At 38.5% G+C, this 20,281-nt stretch overlaps 2 protein-coding genes across 2 annotated transcripts; both read right to left on the reverse strand.

Moving 5' to 3' along the window:
* Nucleotides 1-228: 228 nt before the first annotated feature.
* LOC121513510 lies at nucleotides 229-8,652 on the reverse strand. The gene is made up of 3 exons (XM_041793306.1): nucleotides 6,244-8,652; nucleotides 2,883-2,887; nucleotides 229-1,330 (listed from the first exon to the last, which is right to left on the reverse strand). The coding sequence occupies exons 1-3, from the start codon at nucleotides 7,345-7,347 to the stop codon at nucleotides 229-231; spliced, it is 2,211 nt and encodes a 736-aa protein (XP_041649240.1). The 5' UTR covers nucleotides 7,348-8,652.
* Nucleotides 8,653-15,258: 6,606 nt separating this feature from the next.
* On the reverse strand, nucleotides 15,259-18,909 carry LOC121513551 (chemokine-like receptor 1). The gene is made up of 2 exons (XM_041793360.1): nucleotides 18,840-18,909; nucleotides 15,259-18,260 (listed from the first exon to the last, which is right to left on the reverse strand). Exon 2 carries the CDS (start codon nucleotides 18,247-18,249, stop codon nucleotides 17,107-17,109), a length of 1,143 nt encoding a protein of 380 aa, XP_041649294.1. The 5' UTR covers nucleotides 18,250-18,260; nucleotides 18,840-18,909; the 3' UTR covers nucleotides 15,259-17,106.
* Nucleotides 18,910-20,281: the final 1,372 nt, after the last annotated feature.

Consider the following 20,281-nt stretch of genomic DNA (forward strand, 5'->3'; position numbering starts at 1 on the left):
CTTTTGTCTTATACCTTTGACTGTTGCATGTGTACCCTAAGGAGTACACATGACTTGCACGGTACATATTTGTGTGTGTGGGTATGTGTGTGTGTGTGTGGGGGGGGGTTGCTTGAATTGCTGATTGCTTTTTCTGTTTGTTTTTAATCTTCTGTAAAGCACATTGAGTTTACGCCTGTATGAAATGTGCTATACAAATAAGGTTGAATTGAACTGAATTGAATTGAGTTATACTTTGGTACTAAGTAATGACCTCTCATTGATCTGATTAGCATCTTCTGTGTTGGAGTTGAAGCGAGAGCGAGAAAGCTCCTCCTGGAAGGCAGCCTCCAATGCACTCAAGACTGATTTGTGAATTCTATCCCTGAAATCTTGGCCCACAAACACATACAGTAGTGGGTTCAGACAGCTGTTGAGGAAGGCCAGGCTGGTTACTATAGGGGTGCCAATGTAGACGACACTCCCTAATGTCTCATCCGCGTAATTATTCATAGCACTAACCAAGTCAAGTAGAACAAAGATGTAAAAGGGTGCCCAGCAGAAGAAAAAGGTGAGGATAACTGCTGCGATGATCTTAAAGGTGCGATTGAACATGCGGGTCATCTTGCAGTTTCTCCTCAGACGATGGATTATCACAGCATAACAGGATACGATGACAGTGAAGGGGACTACAAATCCCAGGAGGAAGCGGGTGATGGTCATGACCTGAAAACGAAACACTACTAACTCATTTAAAACTGGAGGATTAGATTCATCAGGGAAGGCAAAGTTGCTGAAACAGCTGATGTGGTTGTCAGAAGATAGTTGAGTGTTCCTGAAGACAAAGTCTGGAGTACTGAGAACCAGAGCCAGCACCCAAACACCCAGACTCACACAGGACGCCTTACGAACATTACGATGGTTCTGGGCCCACACAGGCCGCACCACAGACACACATCTGTCCACACTGATCACAACCAGAATGTAGACACTGACGAAGATGTTCAGGGAGTTCAGTGTGCTGTTGAGTTTGCACATGAACTTCCCAAAAGGCCAGTGGAAATCCAAAGCCAGGTAGGTCACACTCAGAGGCAGAGATACAATGAAGAGGAAGTCAGCCACAGCCAGATTGAGGAACCAAACGGTGTTCACTGTTTTCTTCATCTTGAACCCGGTCACCCAGATAACAGCTCCGTTCCCGAGCACGCCGAGAACAAAGGCCAGGCAGTAAACAATGAGAGACATGCATTTGAGAGACTGGCTCAGCTCATCTAATGCAGCATCTGTTGTGTAAGGTGGATCAGCTGTTGTGTTTTCATAGTCGGGTAACGTTGTCATCTCCATTATTTCTCTGCATAGCAAAACAAAGAAAAACATTTAATTTAGCTCATTTTGAGTTAAATGGATATCAATAAAATTGGGAGAAATACTAAACTATTATTTTATGCTGCTGAGAATGTAAATAAACTTAACTGAAGCTGTAAAACTCCTCTAACACTCCATGTGTTTTTTCTACCTTTTTTACTTCTACCAAGCTCTAAATTCAGCTGTTCTGTAGTATTACCATAAAATTTGAGGCAGCTTAAAGATGGACAGAGCTTTATGACCTAAAGTTTTAACAAGTTTACTGTCCACCTTCTGTTGTTTGAAATAAGCTAACAACTGAAGCACAAAACACACAAACCTTTCAACACAAATGGTTATTTTAAGTATAAAGTTTTAAGAATTATTTGTTTAAATTCAAGGTAAGGGTTGAACGATTTATTTACATAAAGCTCATTAAAAGACTGCACTGAAGTTTGAAATTCTTTAAATGGCATACCTTTCTCAAAGCACTCCTGTACACCGTGGATGAATCTTTTGCAGGAATCACGAAACTCACAGATTTTTGTAGGCTAATCTGTTGATATTCATGTGGTGTCTGTTCCTTTGTAAAGGTGGAGCCACATGATGCTTGCACATGAGACACTGCTCTAACATACAGTATGGTTTTGGAAAGAGTGCAGTTATGTAAGGCGTTTCTTCCTGTCACCCATCCTGTTCTGTGCTTAGTCAAAGTTCCTCCGAAATGTCACCCCAGAAGATAAGTTCCTGATAATAGAACATGTTTCAGACAAAATACACTGCTTGACAGTAAAGTAGAAGCAGCAACTGGAAGCTACTGGTGGATATATCATCTCACCCTGAACTCAGAATTCTGGCTTGGAAACTTAGAGAAACTTCAGTACCCCGTGTTACCATCTTGTAGAAACTGAAATGTGGTCAGTTCGAGTGTGATATCTTCTGAACCTTGTCATCCAACTTCCAGGTGGAATGCAGCATTAGTGACATGTCAGTCAGGATCAAGTTTGCAACATTCATAAATGGTGGTAATCATGATAACCATCATAATTTGAAACTAGGGATGCACAATATTATTGGTAGTATATCGGTATCGGCTGATAATAGCTTAAAAAGTTAATTATCGTATCAGCCAAATAAAATAAAAATTTAAGCCGATGTGCACGGCTGATGATGTGACGTCACAATTAAGTGCACGCGATAACGCCGGACGTGCGGCAACAACAATAAACAACATGTCAGCTGTGGTCTGAGGAGTGGGAACAAGACAGCAAAGTAGCTGTTTGCATCGCTTGTAAAGTACATCAGATGCATGTAGGAGCTTGGCAACATGCCTTTAACACCACCTGTTTAATTTCGCATCTAAAAAACCGCCAACCTGATGACTACAAGGACTATAAAGAATGACAAAACTTCGTGCCAGGGAAAATTCGGCAGCAGCCTCTAGTTCAGTCAAAATAATAATATAATAATAATCAGCCTTTCAGCGTGATGGAATATACCGGCTTATGGTGCATTTATAGCCCTGCTACGTTATACCTAGCAGGCGCTTATAGCCTTACCTGAACTGCAAAAGTAAGTTTCCAGTCACGTAGAGAAGCTCCTCGTTAAAGCTAAACATATTAGCTTCACCATGGATATATGGACATCAAGTGTCCATCCTGATAGCACATTTAGCCTCGCTGCCTCCGTGGATAGATGAGGATTCACTCTTAAAAAGGCTGTCACTCAAACACTCACAGGAGTGCTCACTCAGCAGCCGCAGTTGCAGCCGCTTTTGATAACATGTTTGGGACATTGAAAATAGAGATAAAAAGAATGTGCACGTTGTCCTGCGTGACAGGCGCAAAACATGGCAAAAGCAATGACGGACTTCTGTGTGGCGCCTCCCGTGCACACTTGAAGGTGGACGAAGGTGTGTCCAGCATTGGAGATGTTTGTGTCAGTGTGTTGTTACAGAGCTGTTTACAGTGAAATATCATTAAACTTGGTTGCTTAATTAATTTGTCCTGTTTTGGCACAATCAGGAGAACTACTTTAGTTGAAGTTTTATTTCTGTTCATCTTGAGTCTCAGAAATTTAGAATCATAATTAAGCTCTGAACTATAGCTAGGTTTTTTTGCATTTAAGAATCTTTTGTTGTTGTTGTTAAATAAAGCCCTTTGTCAGGAGTATCTCGGGGAGCCATCACGCAAACTGGCTGACTTTTAAGAAGAATCAGTCTAAATTTATAAGCTATTTCTTTTTTGCACTGTGGAGCTCAGTGTCAGCCGGTTATTTTGCTGCTGTTTATTGCCCTCAAAAATGCGGATGACTTAGGCTGTACTGTTAAAAATACATGTAAGCATGTAGTACACATGTAACCCAAAGACATTACTGTCAGTTTGTCATTAGTGTATGGCTGTATTTGGGAAAAAAAAATAAATAAATAAATAAAATAAAATAAAATATATATATATATATATATATATCCTTCAGTTCTTATAAAAATCAAATGTTTTGTCAGTTTGTACAAAAATAGACTACCAATATTTAAAAAAAAAAAATTGTAGTCCATGATAGAATTGGTGTTTTTAACAGTGGAAAAAATGTAATTAAATATCGGTATTGGTATCGGCCAAAATTTGTTTCAAAATATCGGCATATTGGATATCGGCAAAAATCCAATATCGTGCATCCCTATTTAAAACACAAACACCTGACTGTTATTTGGTTCCTCCGGTGAAACTGCAGAAACATAGTCATGCAAGACATGCAGTCTGTGTGTCACAAATCACAAACTTCTGTTAGTATACTGTGTTAGAGTACACCCAAATGCAGCACAGAACACTTAATCACAATGGCCCTGAATTGCATACTATAGTTTTGCACTTACAGGAAGTGAGAACTGTTTAATCAAATCTGTTTTCTTCTCCTACCTTTTTGGACAACAAGTTAAAAACAGACACTAATCATTGATAATCAAAATTTGACCATTAGCTTGCTAACAGTGCCATATTTGCTATGTCACCAATATGGTTGAGAGTTCAAAGTGTCTATTGTTCCTTACTCAATGGTTTTGAGTGTACCAGGAGCAGGCCTGCCAAGAGAGTTGGCTGGGCCCATGGCAAATGCAGTGAATGGGCCCTGCCATGTCATGATTTATTGAGGGTAGCAATGTATGTGTGTTGGATCAGTAGCTAGCATACGTCACTTTAGAGCTCAAAATTGTGTCAGGCTATTATTGGTCTCTGATGAGGAAATTATTTATTTGTGCCTAATCTAACCAATTTGTCCCTCCCACTTTTGCCACTTTATAAATATTTTTGCTCCTTTCAACCCATTTTTGCTACGGTTGAAATCCAAGTTACTACATTTTCCAGCCATTTCACCAATTTAACCCATTTTCCCACTTTTTAAACCCTTTTCATCACTTTTTCTACCATTTGTGCCACTGTCCACCTATTGCTGTCCTATTGCTTTAGCTAACACAGCTTGAGATAACATAGCTAAAGTAGTTAAAGCTCATAAAGCAGCTATGCAAGCTATCAACATTATCCACTTAGCTAAGTTAGCTTGAACTATGTTTGCCAAAGCTCACATAGCTAAAGCTGTCTCGCTACATTTGCTTATACAGTAATGTAAATTTTGAGCCAACATAATGTTAGCTTTTGCTAAAACTAATGAAGTTAAAGCACGCCACTGCCAGGTCACTTTTTCTAAAACAGGTCTATATATAATTAAATCCTGGATTAGATCTCTAATCTTTTTTCTGTTTCATTTATGAAATGTTGCTTAGTCCATAATGTTTGCAATGTGGTAATTTCATGAATTCAGCTATATAAGCTTCAGCTAAACCTAAGAAAGATAAAGCAAGCCACTGCTCAAGTATTTCTAAAGCTGGTCTATACATAATTTAGTCCTGGATACACCTCTGACCTTTTTTCTGTTTTTATTTTTAAATGTTACTTACTCTGTATTGTTTGTAATGTGGTCATTAATGTAACTGTCAGACCGTGTTTACGAGTAAGGTTGAATTTGAAAATTAAACCTAACACTGGAAATACATTGAACTGACAGATTATGACACTTCCTTCCTGAGATATGGTGTCTCAAAGATGAACGGTCTGTGAAAGTGGCCTTGAGAGACGTACAGTCTGCAGCCAGACCCTTCTCAAATCCACTTCAGACATCCAAAGGAGAAATCTTAGGCCCTGTTCGCTTTTGTCAGCTAACATGTTTATTGCTTCCCAATACCTGAAGCAGTGTCTGACTGGTGAATAGGATATAAAGTGATCCCTTGTGAGGCCCAAAGTGTCAGAAAGTTCACAGGGACTGCTTGTCTTTTGCAGCTTGTGTGCTACAGGCTCCATCCTGTTGTGCACAGGGGAGTTACTGTGTTGATTGTGAGATGTTATGTGATAAGTAGAGTTCGGAGATGATGAGTAAAAAACTGGGTCAGTTGGAAATATAATTTAAGAGAAATAATACTGGTATTTCAACAAAGCCATAAAGTAGTTGTCAAGGAGTGGAAGATTTCAACCAGCATAAGAACCATCAAATTATTATGAAGAATGAAACATATTTTATTGTATTACATCAAATCCCAAAGCAATATAAAAAAACAGAACATGCCATCCCATTATTATGTTTGATAATAAGATGAAAAGAAATGTAACAGTCAGCATTTTGAAGTGACTGAGAAACTTAAAGTGGTTTTCAGGTAAAATATAAAAATGATGGAAATGATCAAAGAGGGTACCATCCAAATAATACACATTAAACTACACTAGTTTAACTTTAATACATCATTGATAATATCTGAAAGTTAACTTAATGTATATCAAATCGAAAATGTAACTATTACAAAAGCTGAATAAAGTTTTTATATTTTTCATTTTGTCCAGATGATATACTGTGTACAGTTTGTTTCTTTATTTTCTACACCTCTGTGTCATGTGCTGACTTCCCTTTGCTCTGACTGGTGCTCACTGTGTGTGTGTCAGTCTGAGAGCCAGAGTCCTCCTGGAAGGCAGTCTCCAGTACATTCAGGATGGACTTGCGGACTTTATCCCTGAAATCTTGACCCACAAACACATAGAGCAGTGGGTTCAGGCAGCTGTTGAGGAAGGCCAGGCTGGTGGTTAAAGGGACCCCGATGGTGATGACATAGTCTAATTTTTGACTCTCATACTCAGTCAGATAATGAACCAAATCAATCAGAGCAATGGCGTGAAAGGGGGCCCAGCAGAAGAAGAATGTGGTAATGACAGCGGCGATGATCTTAAAGGTGCGTTTTGACTGCCTGGCCAGGGTGCGGTTTCTCCTTACATGATGGATTATCACAGCATAACAGGACACGATGACAGTGAAAGGGACTACAAATCCCAGCAGGAAGCGAGTGATGGTCATGGCTTTAAAACGATAGAGCGTCAGCTCATACACAGACAAAGATTCATAGTCATCAGAAAGCGCAAAGTTGTTAAAACAGTTGATGATGTCTTTATTCATAAAGGATGGTCCGGTGTCCCTGAACACAAAGTATGGGGAACTGAGAATCAGACCCAGCACCCAAACACCCAGACTCACATAGGACGCCTTACGAACATTACGATGGTTCTGAGCCCACACGGGCCACACCACAGACACACATCTGTCCACACTGATCACAACCAGAATGTAGACACTGACGAAGATGTTCAGGGAGTTCAGTGTGCTGTTGAGCTTACACATGAACTTCCCAAAAGGCCAGTGGAATCTCAGAGCCAGGTAGGTCACACTCAGAGGCAGAGATACAGTGAACAGGAAGTCAGCCACAGCCAGATTGAGGAACCAAACGGTGTTCACTGTTTTCTTCATCTTGAATCCGGTCACCCAGATAACAGCTCCGTTCCCGAGCACGCCGAGAACAAAGGCCAGGGAGTAAACAATGAGAGACATGATGTGCAGAGACTGTCTCAGCTTCACATACTGATCAATGTACACAGTTTCATTTGTTTCAGATATAGCTGTTGTGTTATTGTATAAAGAGACAGTGGTCATCTCCATTGTTGTTCACAGACCTGCAATGACAATGGAAGGATGTATGATTTTTTGAAACAAAGCATATTAAATAAGAGATTGGTCATGTATGAGTGTCTACTGTGTATGTATGTTGTCTATAAAAGCATCTGGAAAACATGTCTCATTAACTTATTTTTACTAAGAGTTAGTTGATATTTCAGCAGAGGAAACTATTTTCAACAGCCCTATGCATTTCTACCAGCAATTAACTGTGTGCTTTTAAACAGATAACTATACTTTCATCAGCTTATGGATCTCAAGTGATGACAAAATGCTCTATTGAGGGTTATACATCCTCTCTTAAGAGTTTGGCAACAGCCGACTTGCCACAAAGAGTTGTGCAGGCATGAGGTTAGAGCACAGCCAGCTGGTTACAGACATTATTTGTCTTAATTAAGAGAACTTACAGGCAGGTTTTAAAGATTTTTTGGCAGGAAAACTGGTAACAAGAAAAGACAAGTATGTTGGCAGGCACGGGTAAAAAAAAAAAAAAAAAAAAAATCATAAAAAAACAACAACACAGCTTTACAACCACATAGCAGAATAAACAGATGGATCAACTAATAGAAGAAGAAAGAGGAACTGGCAACAAACAGCAGGTAATGATTATGCCACATAAGACTTGCAGCAACATGAATCAGTTCTTCATAATTTTCCACGACAACCACATTTGTCATAAACATCTCATGTAAAAGTCATCTGCAAAATCTCAGTAGATCCAGATATATTTTTTGAAAAGCAAAACAGAAAAATACATTTTTAATAGACAAATGTTTTCAAATAACAAGATGCGCACACGCATCTTCTTCATCAGAGTCATCAGAGTTAAAGTTTGACTCTGATGAAGTCCTCTGCACCTCATTAAATTGCAATAAGTGATTAGTGTACTCCAGTTTCTGGATATGCCTGGTCCTTTCTGTGAACACTGACCTCCACCTGTGAAGGGGCTGAAGCACAAGAGACTCCCTCTTCATTATTTAGGAAAAAAAAATTTGACTCCTGGGCATTGCCTTGGACTGAAATAGTGTCAAGTATGATAAAAAAAAAAAAAGTGAACACAAACTGTGGATTTTATCAAAATAAGCACTTGGAAGTTGAACAGTCACCACATCTTTTCACTTCTCTAATTCTGAAACTAAGTCTATAAAATGGAGCCTTTTTAAAAACTGTAACACAGATTCAGTTAATTGTTTAATTATTTTGTTTTATGGTTAGAAGTCAGAACACCTTATTTATCACAACCTTAGGATTTATTTAGAGTAAAATTCATTTTTAAATTGTGAAAATAAAAAGTGGCATACCTTTCCGAGAGATTTGTAGTCTTCTAATCATGAACCAGTATCCGCAATGATCAAGATGACTGATAAATATATAGGTGGGTAGTGATGTGACATCACGTGGAGGCGGAGCACAAAAGAGACAAGCTTGACCTTTGAGTAATGAATATCTTACATGGATATGAACAAGTCCAAGTGCTGTACTTGGCTCTGTATTACTCTATTTGGAGCTGCACTTAAAAAACCTTTTCAGAGTTTCTTTTATTTACTGATGTCTCATTATTCTTATTGTTTACTCTCATCACCCAGCATCATTTTTAAGGAAGCAGCATTAATCAAAGTCTGAGTGTTGGTGAATATTTAATCCAAAACATTAAACTCCCTCATCTACAGATAATATCTAAACTGGACACACAACAACTGTTACTTCAGTCTATCCATCCCTACAAGCAGAAGAAAGGTACACTGATAATTACAGCGCCTCCAAAGGGACACAACTACTGCCTGGTTAAAGCAGCATTATTTTGCTCCTGCCCCTTTAGGATCTCCAAAGATAATACATCCTTTTTCTTACATTTTTATTCAACTGAGAATGTCATTTCAAATGTAAAAGCCTTGTTTTTCTGCCTCATGTTTCTTATTGTCGATATCCTGTTGTGGCTCTTGAAGATGTGGTCAGAGAGTTTTGCCACTTATTATGCCACTATAGTTGACACACGCATACAACCAACTCCTCTAAACTTCTGAATTAAGAAATATGTTTGCACAAGCGCATCATTTTCCCACAAACAGCTGGAAACACCCAGCAGTTCACATCAACCAGCACCAGGCTCTCTACCGTTTCATGTCCTTTTAACAAGTAAAGTTGAAAAGTTTGATTTATTTTCAAGTTCATAGAGGATGATAATGAATTTCTGTTTTATAATGTTGTTTTTAATATACCGCTGTTGGTATCGAGTATCTGAATACACTTTTAACAACTAAAGTAAGTTAACATGTGATTTGTAAAGATACAAATGGATCTGTGGGTTGACAAGTATTGTCAAATAGAAAGTAAATGTGGTTGCACATGTTTTTTAATGCAACCACATTGACATCGTTGGTCACAATTTCACTACAACAACTCTGAAATCTATCAATAATGTAAAATGGGGAGCAGGTTTAGCTCAGTTGGTAGAGTGGGCATCCACTTACCGAGCCAATATAGTCCTCAATGCACTAGTCATGTGATTGTCTCTTTGATGGAGATAGTCTCTCCATCAAAGAGACAAAGGACTGAAGCAAACTGTGCAGAAGAGAGACCTGTCCTCAGATTTGCAAAGCTGTCTGAGCATGCAACGACACCAATGAAGGGCTCAGCTAAAGCAGCAGGATATGACCTCTACAGTGCATATGACTACTCCATTGGCCCTCTTGACAAGGCCATTGTGAAGACAGACATTCAGATTGCTGTTCCACATGGCTGCTATGGCAGAGTGGCACCAAGATCTGGACTGGCAGCTAAAAACTTCATCGATGTTGGTGCTGGAGTTGTAGATGAAGACTACAGAAGAAATGTGAGAGTTGTGCTCTTCAACTTTGGCAAGGAAACATTTGAAGTGAAAAAAGGTGACAGGGTATGATGTGATTGATTCCCAGTCTCGACAGATGTTTGGTACATGTCTTTCCCCACTTTTTCCAAGAGTACCTGGAGGCAGCCGAGGACCTCAACCCCATACCGGAAGTCAGGAAATCGGCACCATATCTCGTATTCTAATACCTGAAGTCACTTGAACTGAAAGTCTTTGTTGTTTCCTCCATGTCGCCACTATATTAATATAGGCAAGTCTGCCAAATAAGGAAATACAAGTCGACAAAACATATGTGAGTTTTCAAACTAACAAGGACAGTGATTACATAAAATTAGTTTTGATAAATTGATTTATGATCCAAATTTAAGTATCACTGAGCACAGACATAATGTGACAGGAGATTGGCTGCCTGGCCAGATGCTGACGTCCCCACCATGTTGCCAGAAGCAAGTCTCTAAGTCATTCAATACAGTAGACAAGGGTTGTGCAAGTTTTCAAAATAAATAGCTCAGACAACGGAATTACATGGATTTGAATTCATCCTTTATAATAGATGATCTATATTAAAATGATAGTGAAACATAAAAGCACAATCCACTTTCTTGGATTTTCTCAGCAAAATAAGAACATGTACTCCATGATTTAAAATAAAATAATTGTATATGTAATCATTTTTTATGTTTTTTACAATGGTTAATATACCAATATGTAGACGCTCTTTAACTGAAATTATATTTTTAATGCTTAAATATAATTATTATTGTTATCCATGGATTTTCAAATTTACTGATTTACAAAAAAATGTAAAAATAGTAAAGCACATTATGATTTCTTGATTAATATGTCAAATTATAGTTATTTACTTGTATTCCTGAACAGAAAAATGAGTTTTAGTGGTTGAATGTTATGCTTGATTCATTTCTGACATCTCAGAGAAGCCCAGTGAGCCAGTTCAAATTTGGGTATAAAAAGGTGAATTCAGTTTGAAATTCCTCATTCCTGTTCAAAATGGTAACACATGGAGAGCTCACTAAAAATGAAAGAGTCCACATTAAAGCACTTCATGATGCTGGATGGTCTCTGAGAGAAATAGGGAAAGACAAAAAAAGTTCTCACAGTGTGGTCAAGTATGCTTTGGAGTCAATTGCAGAGACTAGTACTTACAAAATGCACCAAGGAAGAGGCAGGAAACCAAAGTTAACTGAAGCAGATGTCAGACACCTCAAGATATGAAGTACTAGAGACAGAAGAAAGACCACTGCTGATCTTCAGGCAGAGATGGATGCTTCTAGATCAGAGTCTGAGAAAGTCTCCAGAATGACCATAAGCAGATGACTGACGGAACAAGGTTTAAAGGGAAGAATAGCTGCTAAGAAGCTACTATTGAGGCCTGCAAACATCCAGAAATGCCTCAGATTTCCAGGGAGCACAAACACTGGACTGTTGATGACTGGAAGCAGGTACTCTGGACGGATGAGTCCAAGTTTAAACTCTTCAGTCAGCATTGTCGTGGGTTATGTCCGCAGAAAAGCTGGAGAACGTTTTGATGCCAGATGCATTACACCCACAGTGAAACACGGTGGAGATTCCATTATGGTATGGGGTTCCATTTGTGGATACGGCTGGGCAAATGAGTGAAAATGGACGGTATCATGAACAAGAACATCTACCACAACATCTTAGTGCATCATGGAATCCCTTCTGGACTGAATCTGATTGGTTGTGGGTTCATAAACCAACAAGACAATGACCCCAAACATACTTCAAAGCTGAGCAGAGACTATTTGACCAAGAAAAAGAAATCTGGAATACTGGAACTGATGGACTGGCCAAGTCAAAGTCCGGATTTGAATCCTATTGAACAAATTTGGGATTTAGTAGATTCAAAGATTGATGGCACAAAAGTTTCATCTACAGCAAGTCTGTGGGAACAGCTAGAAAATATTTGGAACTCAATAACAAAAGAGACTGTGGAAAAGTATAAAAACAATGCCAGCAAGAATGCAAGCTGTTATCAAGGCCAAAGGAGGTCATACAAAATATTAAGTTTTTTGGTTATTATGTGTGAAAAAGGACTATTTAGTTGTTTCAGTTTATTTGCCAAATAAATAATAACATTTTTAGTTTCAAACAAGTTTTTGAAAGATTTCTAAAATATTTATGTTTTCTTGTTTTTGTGGCAGATGGTCTAATAAATTTGTTCAGCACTGTATAAATAGAGAGAGAGAGAGAGAGAGAGAGAGAGAGAGAGAGAGAGAGAAGGCTGTCAGTCATTTTTACGGACTGGAATAATGAGGATGAACCTGCGTTTCAGGACACACACACAGGCAGATGCATAGACCTTTTCCATTTTGCACACATGGACTATCAAGGAGGTTATTTATCTTTTTAAAAAATCTTGCAGCCAGTGGTCTCTATCACTGACTTCGAAACCATAGATTAGTGAAAGCACGTCGGTCTCTGTGCTGACAGCACTGAAAGGCTGCTGCAGGTGTCTTTGTAAGTCACAGAGGGATAAAGGTCGGCATGCAGATTGTTGTTAAGTGATGCGTATGCTGCACAAACTGAAGACATGTCTTATAAACAGTGGCTCTTATTTTAGATAGAAGAAATGCTTTCTTATGATTTATTTCTTTATATACCATTCGTCTTATCACAGAAAGAATGACAGCCTCCTGCAGAGTAAAAATGATAGTGAGAGCAGCTGGTGAGCACCGTAGTTTTTATGAGATCGTACAGTAAACTTTAGATGAAGTCTGGCTTAATTCCTAATGCTTAACCTAAATAAAGTTCATTCTATTTGTTTTTTAGAACTATTATTAACATAGGAGTTAAATGATGATAAATCTCAACAAAGTCTGTTATATTACCATTATTATATGAGTTAAATCACTCCTATAGGCGGTGCCTGTGCAACTGGTGGAGGAGTATGTGATTGTCACAAGTTGTCCTTTCTTGTTTCATTAGTATAATTCAGTGTGCAGTAATATTAAGAAATCCTGTGGAACAGACAAAGTGCGCACGGGCATGTCTGTACTCAGTGATACTTGAATTTGGATCATAAGTCAATTTATCAAAATTAATGTTGTGTAATCGCTGTGCTTGTTAGTCTGAAAACTCACGTATTTTTTGTCTACTTGTATATCCTTATGTGGCGGACTTGCCTATATAGAGGAAACAACGAAGAGGACTTTCAGTTCAAGCGACTTCTGGTATTAGAAGACGAGAAACGGCGCCGATTTCCTGACTTCTGTTATGGGGTTGAGGTCCTCGGCTGCCTCCAGGTCCCTCTCACTTTTTCTCCCAAAATGTCCTGTATCTCTTCAGCTGTTCAGTCAAATAGAGGCAAAAAGCCCCCAAACATTTTTGATCTATTTAATCTGTAAAAGAAATAATGTAAAATGGTTCATTCTCTTTGCTGATGACATTGATATTTTTCATTTCATTGATAAAACCAATGCTGAACACTGAATAAAGCTGATCAGTGGTTATAAACACTATGTCATCTCTCAGTGTGGAGAAAGTACTTAAATGCTCTTAGTACCAAAGCACAGACATAGAATGACTCCTGGCAGGGCCCACACTTAGGAGGACTTGGAGACATGTTTTTCTGGATATGTTTAGATATAAAATGACAATAGATCTAGCCAATCATTTGGGCAAAAATAATGCAGTTCCACTTAAAAACCCTCCTTAAATTCAATATTATTAAATCATTGTTCTCAGAGTGTCCTCATTATTGAGAAACCAGCATGTTGAAGATCAGCAGCTTTCACTTCTGCTTCCTTAAAAAGGGCAGAAAGTGTTAGCTATCTTGAAGTTACATGACAAATGGAGGGGTTGAGATTAAGTATAAATGTTTACAATAGTATTCATTTTTCAAAGAACATCAAAGGAAAATGTGTGGTTTCAGATATGATTTATTTACAAAAATAAAGAAATGTATGGGTGTGTATGAATGGGATGAGCTAATACTAATGGCCAATTCTCCATAGCAACTTCTGCCATCAGTGAATCAATGTGTGTGAATGATTAAGTGTGAACTGTGGTGTAAAAGCACTTTGAGCAGTCAGGAGACTAGAAAAGTGCTATACAAGCTCAAGTCAATTTACCGATTTTTTTTTTACATGGCAGTGTAAAAGAATAATCTGATTTTGTCAGTTTGGTTACAAGAATGAAAATTCCATGTTGTTTATTTTCCTCTGCTTTGACCAAAAAAATCTCCAGAATTGGGTCACAATTCTCCTTGAGGAGTTGATGGTGGGTCCTGTGAACCAACCAATCAGAACCACCAATCGACAACAAGAGGTCACCTATTTTTATGTTTATAGTAATTCCAGTAAAAGAACTATTCCTTTTATATGTATATTTTTAAGGAGGTCCTCATGGAAGCTGTCTCAACTTCCAGATCTCACCTATGCATATCTTTTACATGCTGGTCTGTGAATTTGAATTACATGTGCAAATAAGAACAATTTCTAGAAATAAATACTGCAATCCATTTCAGCATCAGGGTTAAATGCCTACTCTAAATATCTGATCATGATAACAACTGACTAATAATCTTCTTGACTGCAGCATCCAGCTGGTACACTTATGAGAGAAAAATAGACTAGAACACAGTGATTCATATAAAGCCATAAATAGTGCAAACAGATATGAAGCACTGTTTGCACAACTAAAAGCTACAAGTCAATCAGCTGTTTTATTTCCAATGAAACAGTACAGTGAAACCTTTTCCAAAAAGCACATGAGAAACAGCGCCTCCTGCTGGGCAAGTCTATGATAACAGGCTGAATAGTAGCAACAATAAAAAGTGAATCCTCCCAACTTGTCATTGATGACACATTGTCTATGTAATTAGATCAGGAATTGTGTATTTGATCAAGAAATACTCAAAGACTCTTTTTGTGTACAGTTTTGTGGAAAAATCTGGTGATTATTATAGGTTTAGAAAGCAGCCTTAATCACATTTAAATAACAGAAATGATGCTGACCACAAAAACACTAAAACAACAGTTATCATTTTCATCATTTATTGAGTCAACCATAAACTTAAAAAAATCACAACAGTAAAAACAGACAACAACACTTAATCATTGTTTGTACATAGCTTACATTAAAACAAGGCTTACAGAGATTTGACATGTTTCATGAGAATAAGCCACATACACTAAAGTCATACTGTACACGTCTTACACTATTAAGCGTTTGATTTATACATGAAGTGTTGTAAATGCACTGGTAGCACCTTCCAGAATGAGCTAATTGCTTTAACCTTGTTTTGTTTTCAGTAAACTGGACATCTTTGTGTTTTTCTGCTGTTTGAATACTTACAAGATGCTTGAAGATGCCATCAAGGACACAGAAAACAGGGATGATGATTTTCTTTTTTATCTTTATTTCACCATGTGATTGATGCAAATCTGATAAAAATAATAGTTTGATTAAAAAAATCATAAAAGTGGATACATTACACTGTCAGATTATACACAAGAAATGCATTCACTGCAGGATGGTGTACCTTTAACCTAAATGCATCCAGCAGTGATCAAAAAGTCACACTTAAAAATGGTAGACAATGCAAAGCAAAGACATTTCATAACCACTCTTATATATACAGTTGTATCAATAACCTTACACCAGCTTGTCAGTAAATAGGTCCTGTGTTTAAGCCACACAGAGAGCTGCACAAAAAAGATATTCAAAGCTCCTGTGAGGATTTATCTTTTCGTTCTTTGCTGACTTTGTCCTGTATGTTTAACAAAATCTCATTCTGAGGAGAATCTGTGTAGTGGAAAATGCAATAAAAGAGGCTGTTTCTTCAGCATGCCATTTCTCCCCTTGCCTAACGTCCACCCACAGCTGCCGTTTCAGTTTTTAATCACAACAGGGAAGAAATAATCAGTTTTGTTTTTGATGGTATAGTTTGCTTTAGTAGGACATACAGAAGCATCGGTATTACTGTTAGCCTTTTTCATAACTAAATAAAAACTCCTCACAGGAGCTTTAATCAAGATTAACATATGTACAACCCAAATGAGCTCCACTGAGTGTAGTTTAAACTCTTTAACTTTGTTTGTACATTGAAAAAAACACTGTGGTCACTGTTTGGTTGCTGGGTGGAGTTAAGTGTGAGGGCAAAAGGACACTTATTCATTAAAAGCTTACCTGTGCAAAAAAGCAAGACACATTATTGTAAGTCAAGAGAAGGTGCTATGCATTTAAAACTTTATCTTTAACAGTACATGAAGAAAAAACATTACTTTGCTATCATAAATGTATACTTTTGTTACTTGTGTTGAAAAGAATCCAATCATAGATTGTTGTAATACAGGATACTGGTTTGGCTTAACACATTACCTTGGCATTAGGTGAAGTGTGGCCTCAACAGAGATACTTCTGTGGGACAGTGCAGCCCACAGCAAGTTGATACTTCATAGACAAATCCTGCCTTCTGATTTTCTTTTATTCTGATTCTACTTAGAAAACATGTCTGCACATGTGGATTAATGTACTTTATATCTGCCTTCATTTTACTAATAATTTTGGCAAAAGCTGCACAAAATTATTGACTTTCAATGAACACATTCAACCTTTCCATAACTTTTAATCCCATTACACACATCACTGATGGATCCAAAACTAATTGATCAATATTACCATCGATCTCCTCCATCACAATGGAGGTACTGTAGGAGGCTGAACTCTACTAGTCCTGAGTGGTTGGCCAATTACGAAACTTATTTCAGTTAAACTAAACAAAACTGTTCAGTCTCAGGTAATAAATATCTACTGCTCTGGTTCCTCAATAAAAAGCAACAAAAGCTTTAAAAGATGTTGCTTTTCTTTCTGGGAAAGTTGGAGTGCTTGTGTTTTCATGTCATGGACAAACCTTATACTTCAGCATCAGAAAAAGACTTTTCCTTGCTCCGACTGGTGATCATTGAGTTTGTGCAGGTGTAAGAGCGAGAAACCTCCTCCTGGAAAGCTGTTTCCAAAACATTAAGGATGGACTTGCGGACTTTATCCTTGAAATCTTGACCCATGAACACATAGAGCAGCGGGTTAAGGCAGCTGTTGAGGAAGGCCAGGCTGGTGGCTATGGGGACTCCGATAGTGGTGACATGATCCAGTGTTTCACTTGCGTGATTAGCCATGTGATTGACCAGCTCAATTAAAGCCATAATGTGATAAGGAGCCCAGCACAGGAAGAAAGTAGTGATAACTGCAGCGATGATTTTAAAAGGCCGGCTTGACTTGCTGGCCAGGGTGCGGTTCCTCCTGAGACGATGGATTATCACAGCATAACAGGACACAATGACAGTGAAAGGGACTACAAATCCCAGCAGGAAGCGGGTGATGGTCATGGCTTGATGACGAAACTGTCGCAGCTGATTCACAGAAGGGGTTTCGTAGTCGTCAGAAAAGGCAAAGTTGTTAAAGCAGTTGATGATGTCATCATTATTATATGAGGGTCCAATGTCTCTGAAGATGAAGTACGGAGCACTGAGGGTCAGAGCCAGAACCCAAACACCCAGACTCACACAGGATGCCTTACGAACACTCCTGTGGTTCTGAGCCCACACAGGCCACACCACAGACACACATCTGTCTGCACTGATCACAACCAGAATGTAGACACTGGCAAACATATTCAAGAAACTTATAGTGCTGTTCAACTTGCACATGAACTTCCCAAAAGGCCAGTGGAAATCCATCGCTGTGTAGGTCACACTCAGAGGCAGGAATGCAGTGAAGAGAAAGTCAGCCACAGCAAGGTTGAGGAACCAAACTGTGTTGACTGTTTTCTTCATCTTGAACCCGGTTACCCAGATTACCACTCCGTTACCGAGGACGCCAAGAACAAAGGCCAAGCAGTAAACAATGAGAGACATGATGTTCAGAGACTGTCTCAGCTCAGCATGCTCGTCCTTATAGTCATACTCTTCATCGTCATCATACATGGAGCCATTTCTTCCACTGGCGTCTGTTGTATTGATGTGGTAGAAAGGGGTAGTTGTCATTAGATCCATCATTGTCTTCAGAACTGCAGTAAGAACAAAAACAAGAGTCAGCCCTTTCAGATTTCACCAATGCATTATCATTCTTGAGGAGTTTTAGGAGGAAGTTCGAGCTTGTTATCAATTTAAAAATAAAATTAAGTTGTGTTTGTATTCCAAAATGCTCCCACAAATGCACGACTATTGCACAATCAAGTAGAAACTCATCACGTGCTATTTTGGAGGCAGATTAATAGATTTAATGCGTGTACAGGTATGCTAACGAGGATCAAAGGCTGACATATTTGAATTAGCCTGCACAACATGCACGTGCAAACCACGCACTAGCTTCCAGGTGAACGTGAAGAAATGAATGAGATGCGTTCTAAAATCAAACTAACAGGTTTAACTAACTAAAGTAACTAAAGATCACTAAACAGCACTAAAAAAACCTCTTCCCACACACAGACTTGATTAACATTGGCTCTGAAATATCAAAAGAACCTGAAAAAACGGCAAGCCCCGTGAAACAAACCGGCTTTAAAGTTTCCCACAACATGTTAAGCCCACACACGATGTTTTAAATAGGTTTCTCTAAGTTTTGTGAGATAGTAAAAGTACAGTACCTCACTCAAAGCTCCAGTCTGATGAGGATGAGTCCGCAGCGAAGCGAGCTCTGGTAGGATTTTGTCCCAGTCTGCGGGATTATTGGATTTCTGAGTACTGACTCCTTAAATATGTGACGTCATTGCCCACATCGAGGCGGGACCTGAGGCGCTCTCCTCTCCTCATTAGGAGACCATAAAACCGTAGGCACTTCTGACTGGATGTGTTTAGCTGCTCATGTATCAGACTACATTTTGAAATGTGAAAGAAAACTTTCCCCTCACTGATAGATGAGGGGACGCGTGTAGAATAATGAATGCACATAACAAAGTCAGCCATTAAATGGACCAATCAGACTCAGATTCTCTGTTGTCCTCAAAGCTGCCCATAGGGAGGGATTGAGGGGGAGAGCTTTCTAATGCTGTAGTATAAAGCCTTCTTAAAAATGTAAACCACTTTCTTTAACAGAATCAAAATGAGTTAAGAGTGGCAAAAAAGAGCATAAAACAGGGAAATGTGGTTGAAAAGCACAAAATGAGCATAAAATGTGTCAAATAGGGATTAATAGTGGCAAAAATGGGTCAACAATAGGAAAGTTGTAAAGATATGTAAAGGTGTCAGAAATGGGCTTCGAGACCTTAAAGCAACAGAAATTAGTTAAAAATAGCAAAAACGGAGGAAAAGGTGGAAAATTCAGATAAAGAAAATTACAAAAATGGGTGAAAAGTAGAAAAATGTGTTTAAAATGCCAATAAAGGGGTTAACAGAGGCAAAATATAGGCATAAAGTGGTCAAAATGGGGACAAAAAACCCTTGTGAAATATGGTTAAAATAGGCAAAAGTGGGTTGTTTAGCAAAAAATGGAGAATAAGGTGATGAAACTGAATAACAGTAGAAGAAATGGGTTGAAAGATGCAAAAAATGGCTGAAAAGGTGGTGAAATTGAATTTTAAAACAGGCAAAATAGGTTAAAATGGCAAAAAAATGGGTGGACATAGGTAGTGTAATTGTAGAAGCAGAAGTGGTGAAAAATGGCAAAAATGTGTTAAAAGTGGGCAAAACAAAAGATTTCTAAGGCACGCACATCCCATAGGGTTTAGTACTGGGTGCTGAACCAAGAAGAATAACAGGCAAAACAGAAAAATATGTTTGCTCACCAGAAGCTGCTTCAAATCTTATTTTATGAAGATTATCCCCACATGTGGCGTTTTGGGCCTTACAGTCCTTCATCAGAAAGTGATGATGTCTGATGAAAAGTAGACTAAACAGAGGCAAAAACTGATAAAACTGGCGCTTAAGCATCCACACTAATGTCTTCCGCTATAATTGCACCGGCCTCTTGTTGCTGCTTGCTTACGTCATGACTCAGCCGCACCTGAAAGTACTACTTCTTGACAATGATTGGTCCTGTCACTCTCTAACCAGGCCTAAACTGTTCAGACGGGAGCTTTGCAAGATGGAT

Source organism: Cheilinus undulatus, linkage group 8 (assembly GCF_018320785.1).
Source record: "Cheilinus undulatus linkage group 8, ASM1832078v1, whole genome shotgun sequence".
Taxonomy (NCBI): Eukaryota; Metazoa; Chordata; class Actinopteri; order Labriformes; family Labridae; genus Cheilinus; species Cheilinus undulatus.

Excerpts from the sequence above, each read along its gene's own strand:
- LOC121513551 (XM_041793360.1), bottom strand. The coding sequence starts at position 18,249 with ATGATGGATCTAATGACAACTACCCCTTTCTACCACATCAATACAACA.
- LOC121513510 (XM_041793306.1), bottom strand. The coding sequence starts at position 7,347 with ATGGAGATGACCACTGTCTCTTTATACAATAACACAACAGCTATATCT.